This window comes from Pleurodeles waltl, chromosome 3_1, assembly GCF_031143425.1.
Source record: "Pleurodeles waltl isolate 20211129_DDA chromosome 3_1, aPleWal1.hap1.20221129, whole genome shotgun sequence".
Lineage (NCBI taxonomy): Eukaryota > Metazoa > Chordata > Amphibia > Caudata > Salamandridae > Pleurodeles > Pleurodeles waltl.
In genome coordinates, this window is record NC_090440.1 from 1,711,918,290 (window position 1) to 1,711,937,299 (window position 19,010).

General features: G+C 42.6%; 1 protein-coding gene across 30 annotated transcripts in view; it reads left to right on the forward strand.

The window, feature by feature from the left end:
* LRRFIP1 (LRR binding FLII interacting protein 1) overlaps positions 1 to 19,010 on the forward strand; it is a 422,096-nt gene that overhangs the window by 235,909 nt on the left and 167,177 nt on the right. For 14 of the 30 annotated variants that reach the window (XM_069225601.1, XM_069225602.1, XM_069225606.1 and 11 more), the window contains 2 exons: positions 2,556 to 2,606; positions 13,305 to 13,367. The exons of 8 other annotated variants lie outside the window; for them this stretch is intronic. In XM_069225601.1, coding sequence (XP_069081702.1) covers positions 2,556 to 2,606; positions 13,305 to 13,367 — 114 coding nt within the window. The remainder of the gene's footprint in view (positions 1 to 2,555; positions 2,607 to 13,304; positions 13,368 to 19,010) is intronic. 8 more of the 30 variants (XM_069225608.1, XM_069225605.1, XM_069225609.1 and 5 more) reach the window with 1 other exon arrangement.

The window sequence follows — 19,010 nt, forward strand, 5'->3', positions numbered from 1 at the left end:
ACTTACACAGACCCTCGATGAGCGTAGGGTATCTTTAGAGGACCGCTCAAGAAGAACACTCTTGAAGGACAGTTTACCTTGGATGCTATGTAGGCGGTCAGTCACTAATGGGATGCCCACACAAGAGAGCAAAAGCAGAAGGCAGCCTATGCAAGTCTCACAGCAGACCATCCCAAGTGTACGCAGAGAGGCAGGCATATGCAGTGAGTGGTCTCAGCTGGATGTGCAGAGTGAGCTGGACCCGGTGAGTAACATACTTGGTCCTGTAGCAGAGTGTAGCTTGCACAGATGCTGTGGCCAGCATACCCTAGACGAGTACATTGGTGTCTCATGTGTGAGGTGTGCAGCAGGCAGCTTCAACGAGACAGATCTCGATTGCAGCCTGTGCGAGTGTAGCTTGCACAGATGCTGTGGCCAGCATACCCTAGACTAGTACATTGGTGTCTCATGTGTGAGGTGTGCAGCAGGCAGCTTCAACGAGACAGATCTCGATTGCAGCCTGTGCGAGTGTAGCTTGCACAGATGCTGTGGCCAGCATACCCTAGACTAGTACATTGGTGTCTCATGTGTGAGGTGTGCAGCAGGCAGCTTCAACGAGACAGATCTCGATTGCAGCCTGTGCGAGTGTAGCTTGCACAGATGCTGTGGCCAGCATACCCTAGACTAGTACATTGGTGTCTCATGTGTGAGGTGTGCAGCAGGCAGCTTCAACGAGACAGATCTCGATTGCAGCCTGTGCGAGTGTAGCTTGCACAGATGCTGTGGCCAGCATACCCTAGACTAGTACATTGGTGTCTCATGTGTGAGGTGTGCAGCAGGCAGCTTCAACGAGACAGATCTCGATTGCAGCCTGTGCGAGTGTAGCTTGCACAGATGCTGTGGCCAGCATACCCTAGACTAGTACATTGGTGTCTCATGTGTGAGGTGTGCAGCAGGCAGCTTCAACGAGACAGATCTCGATTGCAGCCTGTGCGAGTGTAGCTTGCACAGATGCTGTGGCCAGCATACCCTAGACTAGTACATTGGTGTCTCATGTGTGAGGTGTGCAGCAGGCAGCTTCAACGAGACAGATCTCGATTGCAGCCTGTGCGAGTGTAGCTTGCACAGATGCTGTGGCCAGCATACCCTAGACTAGTACATTGGTGTCTCATGTGTGAGGTGTGCAGCAGGCAACTTCAACGAGACCGATCTCGATTGCAGCCTGTGCGAGTGTAGCTTGCACAGATGCTGTGGCCAGCATACCCTAGACGAGTACATTGGTGTCTCATGTGTGAGGTGTGCAGCAGGCAGCTTCAACGAGACAGATCTCGATTGCAGCCTGTGCGAGTGTAGCTTGCACAGATGCTGTGGCCAGCATACCCTAGACGAGTACATTGGTGTCTCATGTGTGAGGTGTGCAGCAGGCAACTTCAACGAGACAGATCTCGATTGCAGCCTGTGCGAGTGTAGCTTGCACAGATGCTGTGGCCAGCATACCCTAGACTAGTACATTGGTGTCTCATGTGTGAGGTGTGCAGCAGGCAGCTTCAACGAGACAGATCTCGATTGCAGCCTGTGCGAGTGTAGCTTGCACAGATGCTGTGGCCAGCATACCCTAGACTAGTACATTGGTGTCTCATGTGTGAGGTGTGCAGCAGGCAGCTTCAACGAGACAGATCTCGATTGCAGCCTGTGCGAGTGTAGCTTGCACAGATGCTGTGGCCAGCATACCCTAGACGAGTACATTGGTGTCTCATGTGTGAGGTGTGCAGCAGGCAACTTCAACGAGACAGATCTCGATTGCAGCCTGTGCGAGTGTAGCTTGCACAGATGCTGTGGCCAGCATACCCTAGACTAGTACATTGGTGTCTCATGTGTGAGGTGTGCAGCAGGCAGCTTCAACGAGACAGATCTCGATTGCAGCCTGTGCGAGTGTAGCTTGCACAGATGCTGTGGCCAGCATACCCTAGACTAGTACATTGGTGTCTCATGTGTGAGGTGTGCAGCAGGCAGCTTCAACGAGACAGATCTCGATTGCAGCCTGTGCGAGTGTAGCTTGCACAGATGCTGTGGCCAGCATACCCTAGACTAGTACATTGGTGTCTCATGTGTGAGGTGTGCAGCAGGCAGCTTCAACGAGACAGATCTCGATTGCAGCCTGTGCGAGTGTAGCTTGCACAGATGCTGTGGCCACCATACCCTAGACTAGTACATTGGTGTCTCATGTGTGAGGTGTGCAGCAGGCAGCTTCAACGAGACAGATCTCGATTGCAGCCTGAGCGTGGGGCACCCTGGTTGGATGAAAATCAGCTTGAGTAGAATGCATTCAGAGGGAGACTGCACGAAGTGGGGCGCACTAAGCCAATCGAGATTCCTTACACCTGTTTTTTTTCTACTTTTAATAACATTGACTTAGGTCCAACTAAGATTTCAGGGTGCCTTTTCTGTCTATTTCTTCCCTCTAAAATGTTGTTGTTTCCCTTCATATGATCTGTCCCATCATCATCCCTTTGACTTTGTTTCATATTTTCGTCTTTACTCTTTTCTTCCTCCCCATTTCTGCCCTCTATCTTCAGGTTTCAGATGAAGATGAGCGTATGTCTGTGGGGAGCCGTGGCAGCCTGAGGGTCAGTAAGTGCTTATGGAGATAAAAGCTCCTTGTTAATGATAACTCATCATGAATATTAAAGGTAAAACTTGCCTGGAGTATTGTTGATGGGCGCCTGGTCCCTTCCTGGAGGGGGGAGAAGTGGATGATCCAGATCATGTTACCGTAGGTTTTGACAATGAATTACATTTCAGGGGAAGACTCCTGTTATCTCAGGAGGGTTTGGGGCGAAGAAGGTAACCTGTAGGAACTGTTAAGGCCATCGGCATGCTGTGATTTTGTCAATTTGAAGCACCGCTTTTCAAGAAATAGTGGCCCATGGTGCCTTTTATGGTTGTAATAGAGACCCTTTTAGTTCTTTTAACAGTTTCATTTTTAAAAACAATTTTTAATAAAAATACAGCCAACCCTCATTATCCACTGGTCTGTTCAAGTGTCATTTACAGTTTACCTATACCCACCACAGACTACGGCATGGGGCAGTGAGTCAACCCATTTGGCTGTTTTCACTGTGAGTAATAGCATTTTGATTTTGTATTTGTGCACAGCCACCTAGAAAGTGGTCCATTTCAGTGCCAGGTTTGGGAGTCCAATCTCTGCTTTCATTTTATTATTTTTTTACATTTATTTTCCAATGCATCATTTTTGTGATGGGTCATTTTTTTATTTACTTGTTTGCACACATGTATATGCCACCTTTGGCATTTTTACTTTTTATTATTTTTAATTGCCTTCAACTTTTCAATGTTTATTGCATATGTTGGGCAAACAAATAGACTTGCCATGGCCGGACTCATTTGCTTTGCCGATGATTGTTAGATCTGGTGATAGCCAAGACCTTTAACTTTTACAAAAATAAATATGAGGCATTATGTGATTGGCTAAGGACAGTCTTTACAAAAGTTAAATGCAGCCATGTTGTTTTTAGGTATACTTTGGCTGTGTTCTGCATTACGCCCATAGATAAAGGTATGTATTTGGTTTAATATTTTTTCCCTCTTACCACTTTATTAGTGGTAATAGGTTGGGAAAATTATTTAAGTTTCTATATACTTGTTAAAAAAATATACAGAGTACCACAGTACTTCCTTTGAAGCACTGTGGTACTTAAAATAACTTTAAAAAAACATAGTTATAAAAAGTTTACAGAGTACCGCAGTGATACCTACAAATTAATGTGTTACTTAAAAAAATATTTTTAAAATATGCAATTTTCCCTAAACTGCTGTAAAAATATTGAAAATTATAAACACATGTCTCAATTCTCTACCTATTACCTCTTTAATAGAGTGGTAATGGGTAGGGAACAACAACAAAACCTACTATTTACCTATATCAAAGACCCTAGCCCACAAATGTAGCAAAACGCTGAATGCAGCCAAACAGTGCGGAAAACGACATGGCTGCCTTTTATGTTTGTTAAACACAGCCTTTAACCAATCACATAATACCTTCACAGCCACATGTACTGCGGTATACTGAAAACTTACCATGGTTTATCACAGCACAATAAATACCTAAATATTTTAAATCGTATAACTTAAACAGTACTTCCACTATTCACACATACTACCAAAAATTACTATTTACGCATCATAATGTAAATTCCTGCCACATTACATCTACATCTTTTCACCTACTTTCAAGCTACTTCTACTTCAGTTGCCACTCTCTACTCTAGGCCACTCCACTCTATGCTATTTTACACTGCCACTCCACTCTACGTCACTCCACTGTATGCCACTACACTTGAAGTCACTCCACTACATGCCACTTCTCTGTACACCACTCCACTCTACTTTATTACACTCAGTATAACTCCGTTCTATCGCACGCCAGTCTACGGCACTCCACTGTACGCTCTTATCCCTGTCTCCTCCTCTGTTATTGAGGGCGACCCTGTCAATACCATAAAAAGATAAAACATCAGCATTCTGATCATGCCCCTTCGACTACTGTCCAGAGACTCGGGATCATGGAATCGGAATACATAATCCATTTTAAAAGCTGTACACCTGGAGGTTTGAATTCGGACGAGGAGCTTTTTGTTCATATTGGTTGACTTTTAATTAGTTTTTTTAACTGTGAAATATATTTTTTGTACCTTTTGAAATGTTCTGGCAGTGGAAGTCAGGATTAGTCTCAATATACATGTTTTTGGCATGAACTGCACTACTTAAAAAAAAAAAAATGGGTGGGATGCAGAATCTGTATGTGAGGTGTTTTCTTTTTGTTTTGCTGTGTAAAGACATGTTCTCTGAAGTGTATTAAGGTGACTTGGCCACAATCATGAACTGTTATGATCAATATGAAACACTTAGTATGTTTGTATACCTGGAAATGTGTGATTTTTGTGATGAGTTTGTGTGTGTTCACATGCAAATGAATTATATATTAAGTACCACTGAGCTAATCAATTTTCACGGACTAATCGTGGTTTTCACACACACACTCACACACTTTTCTTTATGGGACATGCACGTATTGTGTTTCCAATTACATTTATCGGTTATTGACATGGATGTTTCTGAGAAACTATGTCTGTTTTCTCTTTACACTAAAGAAACCAGTTAGTGTGTTTTCTGTGTTTGTTAAATGGTTTGTTGACACGTCTTTAAAGGAAGTTGTGCATAGTTTCCATTATGGCCGTGACCAAGATCTTGGTTATCGAAACGCGTTGCTGCAAGAAACGCTTCTTATGAAATCCATTCTTGGAGTGCGAACCTGATGTCCGTATGACAGTGACTGCGCCGTTTCCTTTATATATATATATATATATCCGCTCCCTGACAACTACGATTTACAAAAACATGACCCCAACAAAGCACGCATTGGCAAAGCCCCAAAAAAAGTCAGAAATGTTGGCTTTGCCAGTGCTTAATTTTAAATGCCATTTACTTTTATCTTAGTGGTGGGTTACCTGTGAAGTTGGTATGGATCGCTGGGAGGGCGCAAATTTTGCAGTGGCAATTTTTTTAAAGAATTTTCTTCAAACAGTTGTAACCTTGAAATGACAAATGTTCCCCTCTAATACACAATTCATGCTGATCGTGACCTAACTGCTCATCCGTAAGGCCACCCCTCAGTTTTCAGGACACTGGCTTTTGGTCTGCCACCGGTGCCCAGGGCGCTACAACTAACAAGGGCATCTGAAGCGTGGTCCTCCGTAGCACGGTGTGGTGTGCAGTACAGGAGTAAATGTTACACATTTGTTGATATTTCTGGTGCCTTCTGAGCTTCTTGCGACTTAGCTAGTTAAATTATATATTCGGCGTTTTACAAAACAATGCTAACTGTGAATTTTGGGAACGCACAAAGAATGCGTGAAAACGTGCGTGGCTCCAGAAATTCCTGAAGGAAACTTGAGAATTAGGTTTATGTGTTCATACTTCACTATGTTTCTGACCCTTCACTCTCCCTTTGGTAACCCAGTCTTCCGCAGTACCTACGATTAGCATTTGCTCGGGTTCGCATTTTTTTATTCCCACATAGAGATCGTGCGGTGATTAGAGGTTATTTGCCATTTCCGTAATCCCGCAAGAGGCAAACTGCAGCAGAACTGCATATAGACGTAGTTGACGTTTCAGTCGGTGACGCGTTGTTCTGCAGCTTACAATCAAGTATGGCTTCTGACTTCTTATTTCGAGAATGTCTCTCTTTTGAATTAAAAGGGGCACACGCTGGGGAGTAGGAACACGGGGGACATCGAGGGGAGTGTGGTTCAGTCCCATGTGCGGGCTGAGGGGCAGACCAGTTTATTGTATCCCAATCTAAAGCCCCCAGTAATCCTCTTATTCTCATCCAGGTTCATCCTTGTCAGAGATGTCAACATGCAACTCATTAAGCGCTTAGCCAATGTCTAATACGCCTTGGGAGCAGGACGTTGGGCTGGTTCCGTCCTTTCTGTCACTCCTGACTGGTTTCTGTGTCTGTTTTTGCCAAACCTTTCCCTTTTGCAGGGGGTTCTCCGCATGTGCCTATAGACGCTCTCATTACATACAGACGGGACAGTAATACATATTACCATACGACGAACTAATTTGGGATTACAATTTCGCCCAGAGCCATCAGTTATGCCTGGCACGTAGTTGGTATAGTAAAGTCGGCAAACTTTTTGCAGAGAAAAATACGTCAACACTAAGAGTATGAACAGGGAACGTGCAATAATACCACGCCACCTGCCATCTCCAGCTGCGAACTCTGAATTTAAAAGCAAGACCATACGCGACAGAAATGTAACTCCTAAGGTATTGGTATTTTCCTGGGAACAATTACCACACAATAACTGCCCCAAACTAAGACTCTGGCAGAGTGGAATCAGTGTGCAGGGGTTGCCACAGAATGTAACCCTCCCCTCAGCCCCAGTGTCGTGTGACCTCACAGACCTGGCGTTGGGAGGGAAGCACTTCCGCCCTTTGTTGTGGTGACTACGGCTGGCCTGGGAGAAAGGTACGGTGTCAAGATGCGGGAGGAAGGGAAATGGTGGTGGGCACAGAGGATACCTAGCTAGTGATGGGTTATCAGTTATCACACTCTTTCCTCAAACCTTCTCTCTCGTTTTCTCATCCTCCTCCGTCCAACACACTTAATGCAGTTCGGGGACTGTAAAATGTCTAAGAAGTAATTGGCACCGTGACTTTATTGATCTCTTGTTTCCTAATACATTTTTGGCAGAATTTGTGGCGAGAACAGCGATATCCTTATTGAGAGAATTTCCTTTCACTTCCTTTTCCTAAATTTTTGTCTTGCGCGTCAACACGCAGGAGGTCTGGGCGGCTGAATCACTTGAAGCTGATCTTGAAGCTCAATCCGGATTAAAACGGAGCTCCTCGTTGGTGGGACATCCGGAAGATGGATATTTTCTCTTGGCGCATCTGTCCTCTTTTATCTAATGATGCTTGTGAGAGCAAACGAGTCTCTGTATTTCTGCTAGACACTGACTTGTGTTATCTCTGGAGAGCTATGTGTTGCTCGTCACAAGTGTGACTACGTTTTTGCATGAGGTGAGAATGTGACTGCTAGCAGATATTTTGTATTGGTTACAGGGAACATTAATGATTGTGGGCATGGAAGGGGACTGGTGATGATACACTGCTGGTCAGGAGAAAGCCAGTTTGGCCCTGAACCTTGGACAGAGTGTCATCCTTTACCACACCCTCATATTTGCTCTGTGTAAACACAACGAGCAAAGGACACAGTGTGAGATTATCTGGGAAAAGGTGGGTTTGTGAGATATCCCATTCCAATGCCCTATCCTGGAAATTGAGACCAAAGTCCTGGCAAGGGTCAGAAGGCAACATCCAGTTGGCACCAGAAAAGAGGCAGAATATAAAAAGTGGTGAATTGGCTAAGGGCAGGGGGAGTTGTGGGAGTATCGGATCATTATTTCAGGCACTACAGTAGATGTGCACTGTGGATTTGGTCGACTAAGTCTACTGCCTTTGCTAATTTATTCTGTTGTCCTTTCTTTGATTAATTTGGATCGGTTAACAAAATGCTCCAAGATTTGGGTCTCTTAGGACCACCTCAGATTTTGGTTAACAGCCTACTCACTAGCTGCCAGAGTGCCATCCTGCGTGGTTGTGATTTGGAGAAAACAAAACTGGCTACCTTTCACAGAAACTGTTTTTCTGCATTAGTAGCAGAAACGTTCTTTTCCAATGATCTATAAGTGCAAGTGTAAACAAGCATTGACAGGTATAGTAGGTCTGGGATTAATGTGCTAATACATACAGCTTAAGCACTTTAAAAAATCAGATCCTGACACAGCAGCACCTGGCATTACAAAATGAATCCTGTCACACAAGCACAAACGTGAAATAAACACATCAGCACAATAAAGATGCCCAGGCCGGACACCACACTCCAAGGGGTAGCCCTTCAATCCAAGAGGCAAGAGTTTGACATTCTCTGAACTTTTAAAATGCCATGTATTGCGCAAATGCCCAGTATAACTGTCTGAGTTCAAAGGAAAAATACTGATTTGGGACACAACGAGCTCTCTGCGCATATCTGACACACATTATACCCAGTTTCTTCTCAAGTCTTTCTTTGATCTCACCTATGCTCTGGGGTAATGTGATCATTATCTGAAAGTCAGTTTAGACCAAAGGTACCATAAAGTCAGACATGCTGTCTAAAAAGGCTTAAATATAGAAAATAAAGGAGCTGAGAAACCCAAAAGTATGCCTGAAGAACATAAGCCAAAATATCAACGTATGTCTGTCTGACCTCTCAATTTTCTATGCAGATCTGGGTCACTTATACCAGTGGTTCTCAATCTGTGGTCCGGTGACCCCGGGGGGCCGCGAAACCTCTTGAGGGGGTCCGTGATTGCTTAGAAAATGAAATAATATTAACAGATTAGGTCCCCAGCTTTCAATAATGACTTAGTGGGGGGTCCCCATAATCCAATTATGATTCAGTGGCGGTCCGCAGGTTCCAGTAATGATCAAGTGGGGGTCCACAAACGTCAAAAGTTTGGGAACCACTAACTTATATAATAAGTTATCACATAAATGCAGTGTGCTGAAGTGCTATTGCCAGACCCGGCCTGTACTGTTTAAGCTCAGAAGCTTAGCTGGGCCAAGTTATAGCTGCTAATTCAGTTTGTGGTCCATTCAGTAAGTGCAGGCTTTTTAGGCAGCAGCTTTCAGATCATGGGACTTGCAGGCTTTTAATGGGCAAAGCAGAATATAGAGACCCAGAATGTAAAGCCCTGTTGGCTGCAAGACAGGACTGGCTGTTACACATGCCTTCCTGACTCATTTGCTACACTTAATACATGCACACTGTATGTCTATGATATCTGTGCAGCGCAAACCAAGCCAAAAGGCAGCAGGGTGCTGTACAAGGTCTGACTAAATGACACAGTCCATGTCTGATTGTAGGGGGTAGTTGCTTCATAAGAGCAAGTATGTCTCTTAATGCAGTCTTAGTCTGCCTTAGACAGTTTCTGATGATTTGTCACAGGGATTGATGAAGCTCAAGCAAAAGTGAACTTCAGAATGAGGGACCTGGAGCACAAAAAGATCAGCCAGCTCTAGCCACAGCAGTAGACAGAGGTCACCAGTAACATCAATCTAGGTTACGAAGGTTCAAAGGGGGGGTTCAACCTTCAAGTCTCTTTGCCAGGAACCCAGGTGCAAGATTTCAGACATTTATGTATCACACAACCCATTTCAAAGTGTATACTGGAAGCCAGTGCAGACATTTTCTGGCTGCACACGTTATCTTTTTGATGCAAGTCCACAATGAGGAGAATTGTTGCATTCTGGGCCCATATATGCATGAAACTTAGTAGAAAAAAAGTGGAATGAGATCTCAAATTGAGTCAGTGGAAGCACTTCTACTGGTCCAACCTGGGAATTCAGCGAGGTAATTTAATCAGAGCATTACTAGATTTTTTTACATTAGTTGACAACCTGAAGTTTTCTTTAAAGAGCTCTGGAATGGACTTGGATATAGCCTTAACTTCCTTTCATGGTAAATATGAGCTTAGTCTTAAAACTAATTAGTTGCTGGCTTTTGACCGGCCTTCACCTTAAAATTGTATGGAACATATTCTGAAGACTACTTTTATGGACAGGCCTTGGGTGAATTTCAAATGCCTTTGTATATCGTCTGCATAAAATCTCTAAAAGGTTGTTTGGTCATCCCTTTTGGTAAATCTGTTTTATTATTTTAAAATGCAAATGGATAGGTACATCACATCCGGATATACAAATGAACATTATTCATGCATTAAATACATGATGCCTCCAGTTTAAACTGTGGTTCCATTCCAGTATAAACATGCTGTACTAATCTGTACCTATGAGACAGAACCTTGCAAAACATGTAACAAATTGTCCGTACAGGGAATAAAAAGGAGACGTCAAAAGAAATAATACCACAAACATAACAACAACAAAGTACTAAAAAATCAAGCATGGTTCACAACTGTTACATTCACATTTCCCCATGACTGGGCAACAGTAATGGTTACATCATAAGAAACATACACATACACACTAAGAGGTGACAATAGGAACAATGCAGTGAAAGCGCAAACATTTTTGGACATGACAATTCTTTCAGCTTGAACATACACTGCAGGAGGACCAGTAAGTTATTAATCGGGAATGCCTAAGATACTTCCAGTCAAGAGGGATTGCTTCCTACAAATTGTGCCACCACTAAGTACAATTGTAGTAGGTACCTACTGTATGCCTGCATTACTGAGGACATCTAGGGTGGTCTAGTGTCCTCTTTGGCTTTTAGCTTTGGTATCATGGCATCCCACAGTGTAATCCCTCTATGCCTCCCACCGGCATGCTTTACATCATGCAAAATATCTCTTTCCGCCTCAGCCCATTAACTCGCAGGACCATACATTCAACTGGGGACTCTGTGACAGCTTTTAGTTATTGCAATCTGTGTTTGGCTAAGAGCCATGCCAAATCAACAATTGGGTCCTCAAACTTAGAAGGTTTGGTTCTCTAGTATAATCCCAAAACGTTTGTCTCTAGTTAATGAAGGTAGTCTTTACCTGATATCTCCTGGGCCCATGCACGAACATGATTGTTTGGTCATCTTGTTCATTAAAGATGACAAAAGAGCTGCTAGGTAATAGAACGGATTGCAGTAAGCCCCCTATGAAGGTCATCTCATTCAACATGGAGCAAGCAAGACCTGCTACGAATTTAGGGACAAAAAGGATATGAACAGAGGATAATATTGAACTTCGCACAGCCACGAGAGACAGTAGCTCCTGAAGGATGTGATAAATTTACCTTGTCAAATGCTTCAAATGGCTCTGACATTAAAAGCAGACCACCTACTCCTTATTCTAACATGTTTCCTTGTTGTATTCTCTGTCTGTCTTGGCGGTACCTTTTGGCAGTGAGGCTTCTAAGAAACTAGCCAGCAGGGCTAAAATGAGAACAAGGTAGAAGTTTAACCAACTTTATCTGAGCACACAAATCCGGAGATTTACATAGAACTTCAGGAGAGAGAACTTTTTTTGAAGTACCCCTATAGCTAATCGAAGTAACTCAAGCTGAAATGAACAGGTATAATTATTGTCTAAATAAAAGGTAACATATGGTAAAGTTCAGCCCGAATACCTGTTGAATTAGGTCTGATATTAATAAAGACCACCAGAAACCTATGATGAAGGAAAATAGCAACAAATTGGTTTCACCATTTTAAGTAGTCATTGTTGAAGACAGTGTAACATTAAAGTCTGTTGAGTTGAGAGAAAGTCTATGGACTATGTCTTGCAAAGTCTATGGAAGAAGTCTGTTTTTCGAGGTAGACCAGGACATCTAATTAAGCTGAATCTCAAGTGAACCTCGGCAGGCTTAAACAGGAATTTGGACCCAGTTACAAATGTTACCTTTCTGCTTATCAGTTTTTTAAGCTAATCGTACCCCAGCAGAATGCCTGGCATGGTCTCTTTAAAGCCAGTATAGAGGGAGCACGCAGTCAGTACTGGCCAGCCCACAACAAATTCAGTTCCAGGACACATCAGAAAATCAAGCTGGAGTTGCTGCATGTTCGTTCATTCGATCAATAGATTGGCTACATCTGGGTCCTTCAATGAGAGTGAGAATAATTACATTTATCGATTTTAAATATTTTTCGCTATAGGTGTGGCCATGTACAAACTTTTAAAACCAAATTTCAGTGGCTTGCAAACATTCTCTGATCTGGTTGCCAAATTATGAGAGCCCTTTGGAACATACTGTACTGCACCAAGCAGTGCGGATGCAGTCTGCTATTATATCCATTTGACACAAAGCTGCATCATTTGCTTTATGGCACTGAGAAGGCCTTCTACTGGGCTCTCATTTCAAGTTGTCAGTCCAAGTTGTTCAGTTATGAAAGGCACAGGGCACACTGCAGACAGTGCAAGGCTTCATTCTTATACAGTCTTCTGCACCTCTTCATTTTGGAAGCAAGACCACTCCAAAATAGTGCGGTGAAGTTTTAACACTTCACGGTCAATTATGCCTATATTCTCCTCGAAACTGAATCCATGAATGGACCAATGTTGTTTGTGTGTTAATGCTAACGTCACCCAAACTTGAAATGATTATACTGGAAATCCCACTGAATTGTATCCCTAAGACTACCCCTAAATGTTACCCCTATCCCAGCCATTGTCTGAACCTTTTCTTTCCGTCTCCCCTAGTTTATCCCTGTTATTCCTGACTGTGTTCATAGCCATAGTCTTTAGCTCACTTCACACTAGGGCTTTCATTAATGCTGACCTCTACTCTTCTCCAAGTTTTTCAAGTTAATGTTATTGGAAGGTTTTCTCCCGAGAAGGGCATGTTAATTTTCTTTCAAGGTTTGAAACAGAAGAATCTTGACTGCAATTATGCTTATTTACTGTCTTCCTCTATTATCTTATGTCTGGAATTATGACAGGAGAAGTGTCCTTAGCTCCGCTCCATAGGATCTGGTGGTTTTGCATTCATTGGTAATCGGGAGGGTGAACAGATCAGCATCATACTATTTTAGTCACTTCTCAGAACTTTTGTAACTTTTATATCCATGTGCTGAATGTTCTTAAGCTGTGGAGACTCAATACACCTTTAACAATGAGGTAAAGCTCACATAGTGGTTGCAACCGCTGCAGAGGCGAAAGGTACCTTGTCCACCTATAAACAGCAGAGTTCAGTGTTTTTTTTTTTTTTTTTTTAATCTGCTGTTCCTCCGTTCCTTTCAGTATCCAGCCAGTATCTCACTTCCCCTCCGATCCCAAACACAGGATGTTGCTGTGTCCAGCCAGGTAGGGGTTGCCTTGGTGGCATGGGCTTGATTTCAGTGACATTGGCTGTGAAAGTGTTGACTTTATTATTTTGCGTTTCCGCCTTGCCTTATTCACCCCCAAGCCAGTCTCTTCTGTGATGTAGCTGCCAAGGGACCCTGTATTAGCAGTCACCAGGACACTGTGACATTTTCATCAAAAACAATGTCACGATAGGAGACTGGTAGTTTTGTTTTTAACATAGTCTGCGTGGACTCCATAATCCCTGCATGTAAGTGTTGCTGGTCATAAAATCAGGTTTGCGATGTTGCACATGACATAGGGTCCTTGGCAGTTATGCCGTGGCAATGTAACTTTGGTACCTAAAGTAATGGACTTCAAAAGAATGAATGTCCCCATCCGTAAGCGTTGCTGGCCTGACTCCAAATCACTGTTCATGGATCCCTGATTGTCCAGCAAGTCAACAGAATACAATTCAGATGCGTTCTGGTCCTGAATTTTATTTCTTGGCTGGTTAGTGGGTGTGCTCAAGCCTGCAGTGGGCCGTTATTCAAGCCTCTTTGTCTCCAAATTTCTACTTTGTAAATGCTGATTTAATACAGCGCTTCAATGCCCTTAAGGACTCGTCCACGCTACAGAAAACCATATCATTAAGAAAGTCTCCAGTAGTATCTAGTTAGCTACGATGTGGTACACCATGCTCAGTTTATCCCCCAAACCCCTCTCGCACACCATTTGTTAATTTTAAAAAAACACCTTGATGCTCCCATTGTCAATCAAAAGACACTAGAACATTCTGAGTGCTTGTAATGGAAACAACATTCTTGGAATGTAAATGGAGTTGCTGTAGCGCTTTTATGCCATTCCCAACTATTCTGTTTCTCATCCATTGAAACTTGATTACTAGTCATTAGCACTGAATTGTTCTGCCCACATGTGGGATCCGAGAGCACTTCTTACAAAGTCTGTATAAAAAATACACTTTTATTTTGAAAAAAACAGACCATATTTTATGAACAAAAATAAGATTTAAAACCACCTAAGACAGGATATGTTGGACAATTTTCGAGTATCCAATTTAAAAAGCAACTATTTGTGAAATGGAAGCAGAGTAACTAGAAAAAAACAGTGAAAGGAAGAATGAAAGAAAATAGGGACCAACTGTGTACCTTATAAACTGAAGCCTGAAAGGCTGGGTGAATTACGCTGCTTCTTTTAGGGAAAGCATATCAACAGTATCACATCATAGCCCGTTGGTGGAAGTTTTTTCTGGCTCCTGCTAACAGAATTCTGTAGCATTCAACATTTTTTAAGGCTTTAGTTTTTGGGAACCTTTGAAAACCTTAAAACGCCCACTTGGCTTGACTTATTTGGTGTCTAACTGCATTTTATTTCAGTTTTCAGACTGACAAAAATATTTATTTACTTCACAAACTGCACTCTGGTTTTGTGAGGTGTCCTGAATGGGGGAGGAAACAGACCTAAACATACCCTCATGCCGTCTGTATTGTCTGCCTATCTTCTCATTGTCCAGACTCTTGTGACATTTGTAAGAAGACATCAAGAAGAACTTTGAAGAATAGTGAGAAGGCAAGGCTACATGGTCTTTAAAAAAAAAAAAAAAAACATTTTTATTAAATCATAGCTAAGTTCAGAACATTACTAGCGAATATAGTCAACAAATACACCTTGGTCAGAGATATCAATTTTCATTGGAACAATCATGTCTGCATAGGATATCAAATCAATTGTCAAACCTTCTATTCATCTCATGCACTGTGGCCCTTCAGGAAACAAGAACCCTTGTGGTAACACCTCCTCCTGCCACTTCTCCCTTTGTTCGCCCTAGGCATTCCCCTTACAGTCCTCTGTATCCACCCCATAGAAGGCTACATGGTCTTGATATGGAGAGGGACTTCCCTGTACCTCTACTCCTCTTTCCTCTGACCTCAAAGATCCAGGGAGCGGTCCCACAAAAGAAAAAGATGCAGTACGATGTGGCTGATGTTGAGGCCCATGGTCATTCACAACTTGCTTGCCTACAAAGGGTGGCTTGATGTTGAATACTTTTGTTTGACATTGAGAAGACTTTCATCAGTGGGGGATTTCTCCCCAAACAAATCCTTTCATCTTTCTTCTGAGTGGGTCGTAAGCAAAAGAATACCAGTGTCAAGGAACACAAGACTCTAGTTACTCCAGGATGCTGTCTAGGGAAGTATCACTAAAGGTAACCCTTTCTATACATTAGAGCCTGAGTCCTCTCCAGTAGCATGGGCATCCCCAGTGCAATGGAGATTTTCACAACCACCCTTCATATTGCACCTGTAGCTCCTCCACTGGCACCATATCCACCTTCTCTGCTTCAGCCGCCTACTGATGCTTCAGTAACACAAATTAGAAGACTGAGCTATTCAAGACTCTGGCCTGACCATCAAGCAAGCACTCTGGATGTCAGATTAGGCGCCACAATTCACGTCATTACTCTGATCAGCATGACAGACATCCTCACAATTGAAGATCACCACATCAGTCAAGATCAACAAAAAGATCCAGATCTTATCATTGCACCCAGTGCCTAATTCGAGCCAGTGAATTCTGGTGCTCAGCACTAGCACTTAATTGTCAACATCTGCACTTATGTGAGTCTGCCACATGGTGCCGCTGTTTGTATAATTTTAAGATGAGCACATCAACAGTTGTTTATTAATTCAATATACATTAAAAAAGACTAATTCCTTCCCCCAAGCCATTCTTATAGCTTTGGTCTGGATTGTCACACTTGTAGGTGTGTTTTGGTACTCTCAGTGGCAGAACTGACAGGGGCAGTGCTGCGGTAGCCACCTGATGACAGCCCTGACACTTAATTTGTTACAAATTAAGCAGTGATTGCACCTACAGTTCTTCTTCATTCTTTGTCAACAACATTCAACTCTTTTGGATTCCCCATCAGCAAGGCTTTGCTTTACTGATGACATTAACACCTTCAACGAGGCATTCGTGTGAGGGGCAAATAAAGTCAACATCACAATACCAGTGGTCCTACCTAAATCTTCAGTCTCTTTCAAAATTCTGTATAACCATGTCTCAGCTCATCCTTTGCTACCTTGGGTCCAAGGTTTCTTGAAATAGTGATTGAGTTGTTTCTACCTCCACCTTCAGCTACACCTGCTCCATCATGCCTACAAAAGAAATACAAGTCTCCTGAGCAGGACCCTAACTTCCTATGTGCTGATCCTCCACCTGATTTGAGTTATAGTGGCTTCGGCAAGAAAACATCACTTCACTTAGACATCCTCTACAGTGCCTCCTCTGAAAAAGTGCAAGAAAATGAAAGCAGTTGGTAGAAAGTTTTATGGAACATCAGTGACTGCCATGAAAACAGTGAGTGCAGCTGTCTTCCTTGGGCAGTATAACTGGTTTCTCTGGTAGACTTTTGTGAGGTTTCACTAAAAACACCTTTCAAAAGTTAGGCAGGACTTTTCAGAAGTTCTCCGGGAGGTTATGTTAGCCTCCAAACTGGTGATTAGTACTGTTTCTGATTTTTCTGTCTTAGCTGCCCATGGCCACTGTTGTGACCTGGCTCTTCGTCACCCTTCATGGATTCCTCAGAGAGGTTTAAAATCACAGACTCAACAAAGAATCTTAAACCTATTATTCTGTGGCAATAGTTTGTTTGGAGGCACCACAACACAGCACATGAATGCTAAGTTGAGGACAGAATACAGGAAGCATTCGAACAAATCTTACAATAGATGTTACCATTATCAGAGGGCTCAAACCCCTCAGTTGTCACAGCAGTTCCATCAGCAGCAACAGCATTAGAAATCTTTGAAACCTCAAAAGACCAGGAAAGAAAAAAGTAGATAACACCGACAATTGCCCAAAAGCCCAAATGGGATTTTCTCTTTCAGAATAAAAAAAATAATGCCCCCTTGCCTTTGAAGTCAACTCCCATTGTGAGGGGAGCATTATTTACATTTTACTGTCCCTCACCACTAGGGTTTGCCTGGTGGTGACAGACATTAAAAAATTAATACTAATTCTGAAACAGCTTTGCATTGCTTGATGTAGAGATAGTTCTAAAACGTTCTCTAACTAAAACTAGAGTCATCAAACAAACTAAACAAACTAACCATCTGTTTATTAATTAAGTTCTGTATGAATTGGATTGGCCACTTCAAAACAATCAATTTCTAGGCGGATGGTATCCTGTATATTACTATGTTATTGTAATGCAGCAAGTCCTTGTCTGGTAGACTCCACAAGCGATAGAGCTGCTACTGTGAGACTATTTCGAATGATTTCTATCCTAGGCATATGTAAGATGGCCATTTGAAGGTCCATACATACATACTGTCACCTGCAAATATATTGCTTAGACACAGACTCAAGAGCAGATGCCCAAGTGGCACAAGCCTCTCTCCGGTATCCTTTGAGATAATGCATTGTTGATCTTTTATCTTGCCTTTTTTCTCAGTCCTTTAAGGAGATAGGCTTGATGTGCTGTTTCTTATTATGAGAGTCCCCTGGAGGAGACGGAATAGTTACTTATCTGTAATTCTAGTTCTCCTCTAGGGACATCTTTGTTACAATCATAACCAACCCCCCTCCTCTTCGAAGAAGAGGCAATGGTGAGTTCCCACAATTCTAATATGATCCTTCCTCAACATAAAAATAGAACTGTCTCAGCTGCCATCTACATGACATTATGGGATTCTCATGGTATGCTGTGCTTTAAAGGAGTAGCATAATTTACTCAGTCCTTCTGGCTTTCTCTTATTAAGCAGCATAGTCCCTAATTTATCTTATGCTTCCTTTAAAATGGTTTGTTAGTGTTTTTCAAGTTGTGTTTTTTCAACTGACTTTCTGTCTGTTTTAAAAATAATTCCTTTTTTAAGTAACTACCCAAAAATCACCTAATAAAACCTCTCATAGGCTGTTCTGAAATATGTCTTTTGTTTCTCAAAATAATAGTACATACTGTTTTTTTAGGTCTCGCCTACCACACAGTACAAGCTGTCTGATTGCAATGACCTATTGCTTACCATAAGCTGGCTTTCTTATCACTATCATTGTATCGACTCTTATTTAATGGCTTTTCTTCTCTGTCTTGTACTATCTTGTGTTTGTCCCTCACCTTGAGCATAGCATGTTTGCTATCCTTTAGCTTGGCTGTCTTGTATTCTTTCACTGCTCACTTTTTGAAAATTACTTATGTTTTGCTTAAGCACTCCATGAGAGGATGTTTTTTTTCCAGATCTCCCCCTCGTATGGTTCTCCTCCTCACCAAATATCCACAACCATGCTCTGTGTTGCTGACTTCCTCTTGTTGAAAGCTCTTTCTCATGTGCATGTCCCTGCCAAACTCCTCCCATGCACGCACATGCTTCTCCCCTGAGTCTGATGTTGCTCTTTCTCGTGCTCATTTTCCCCTCACCTGCACACTCCTTGTTGCTTCCCCACACCCCCTCAGTCTATATATATATATGTTCGATGGCATGTGTAGCTGCAGATACACATGCTGTGCACATCCCGCCATCTGGTGTTGGGCTCGGAGTGTTACAAGTTGTTTTTCTTCGAAGAAGTCTTTTTTTCGAGTCACGAGACCGAGGGACTCCTCCCATTTCAACTCCATTGCGCATGGGCGTCGACTCCATCTTAGAT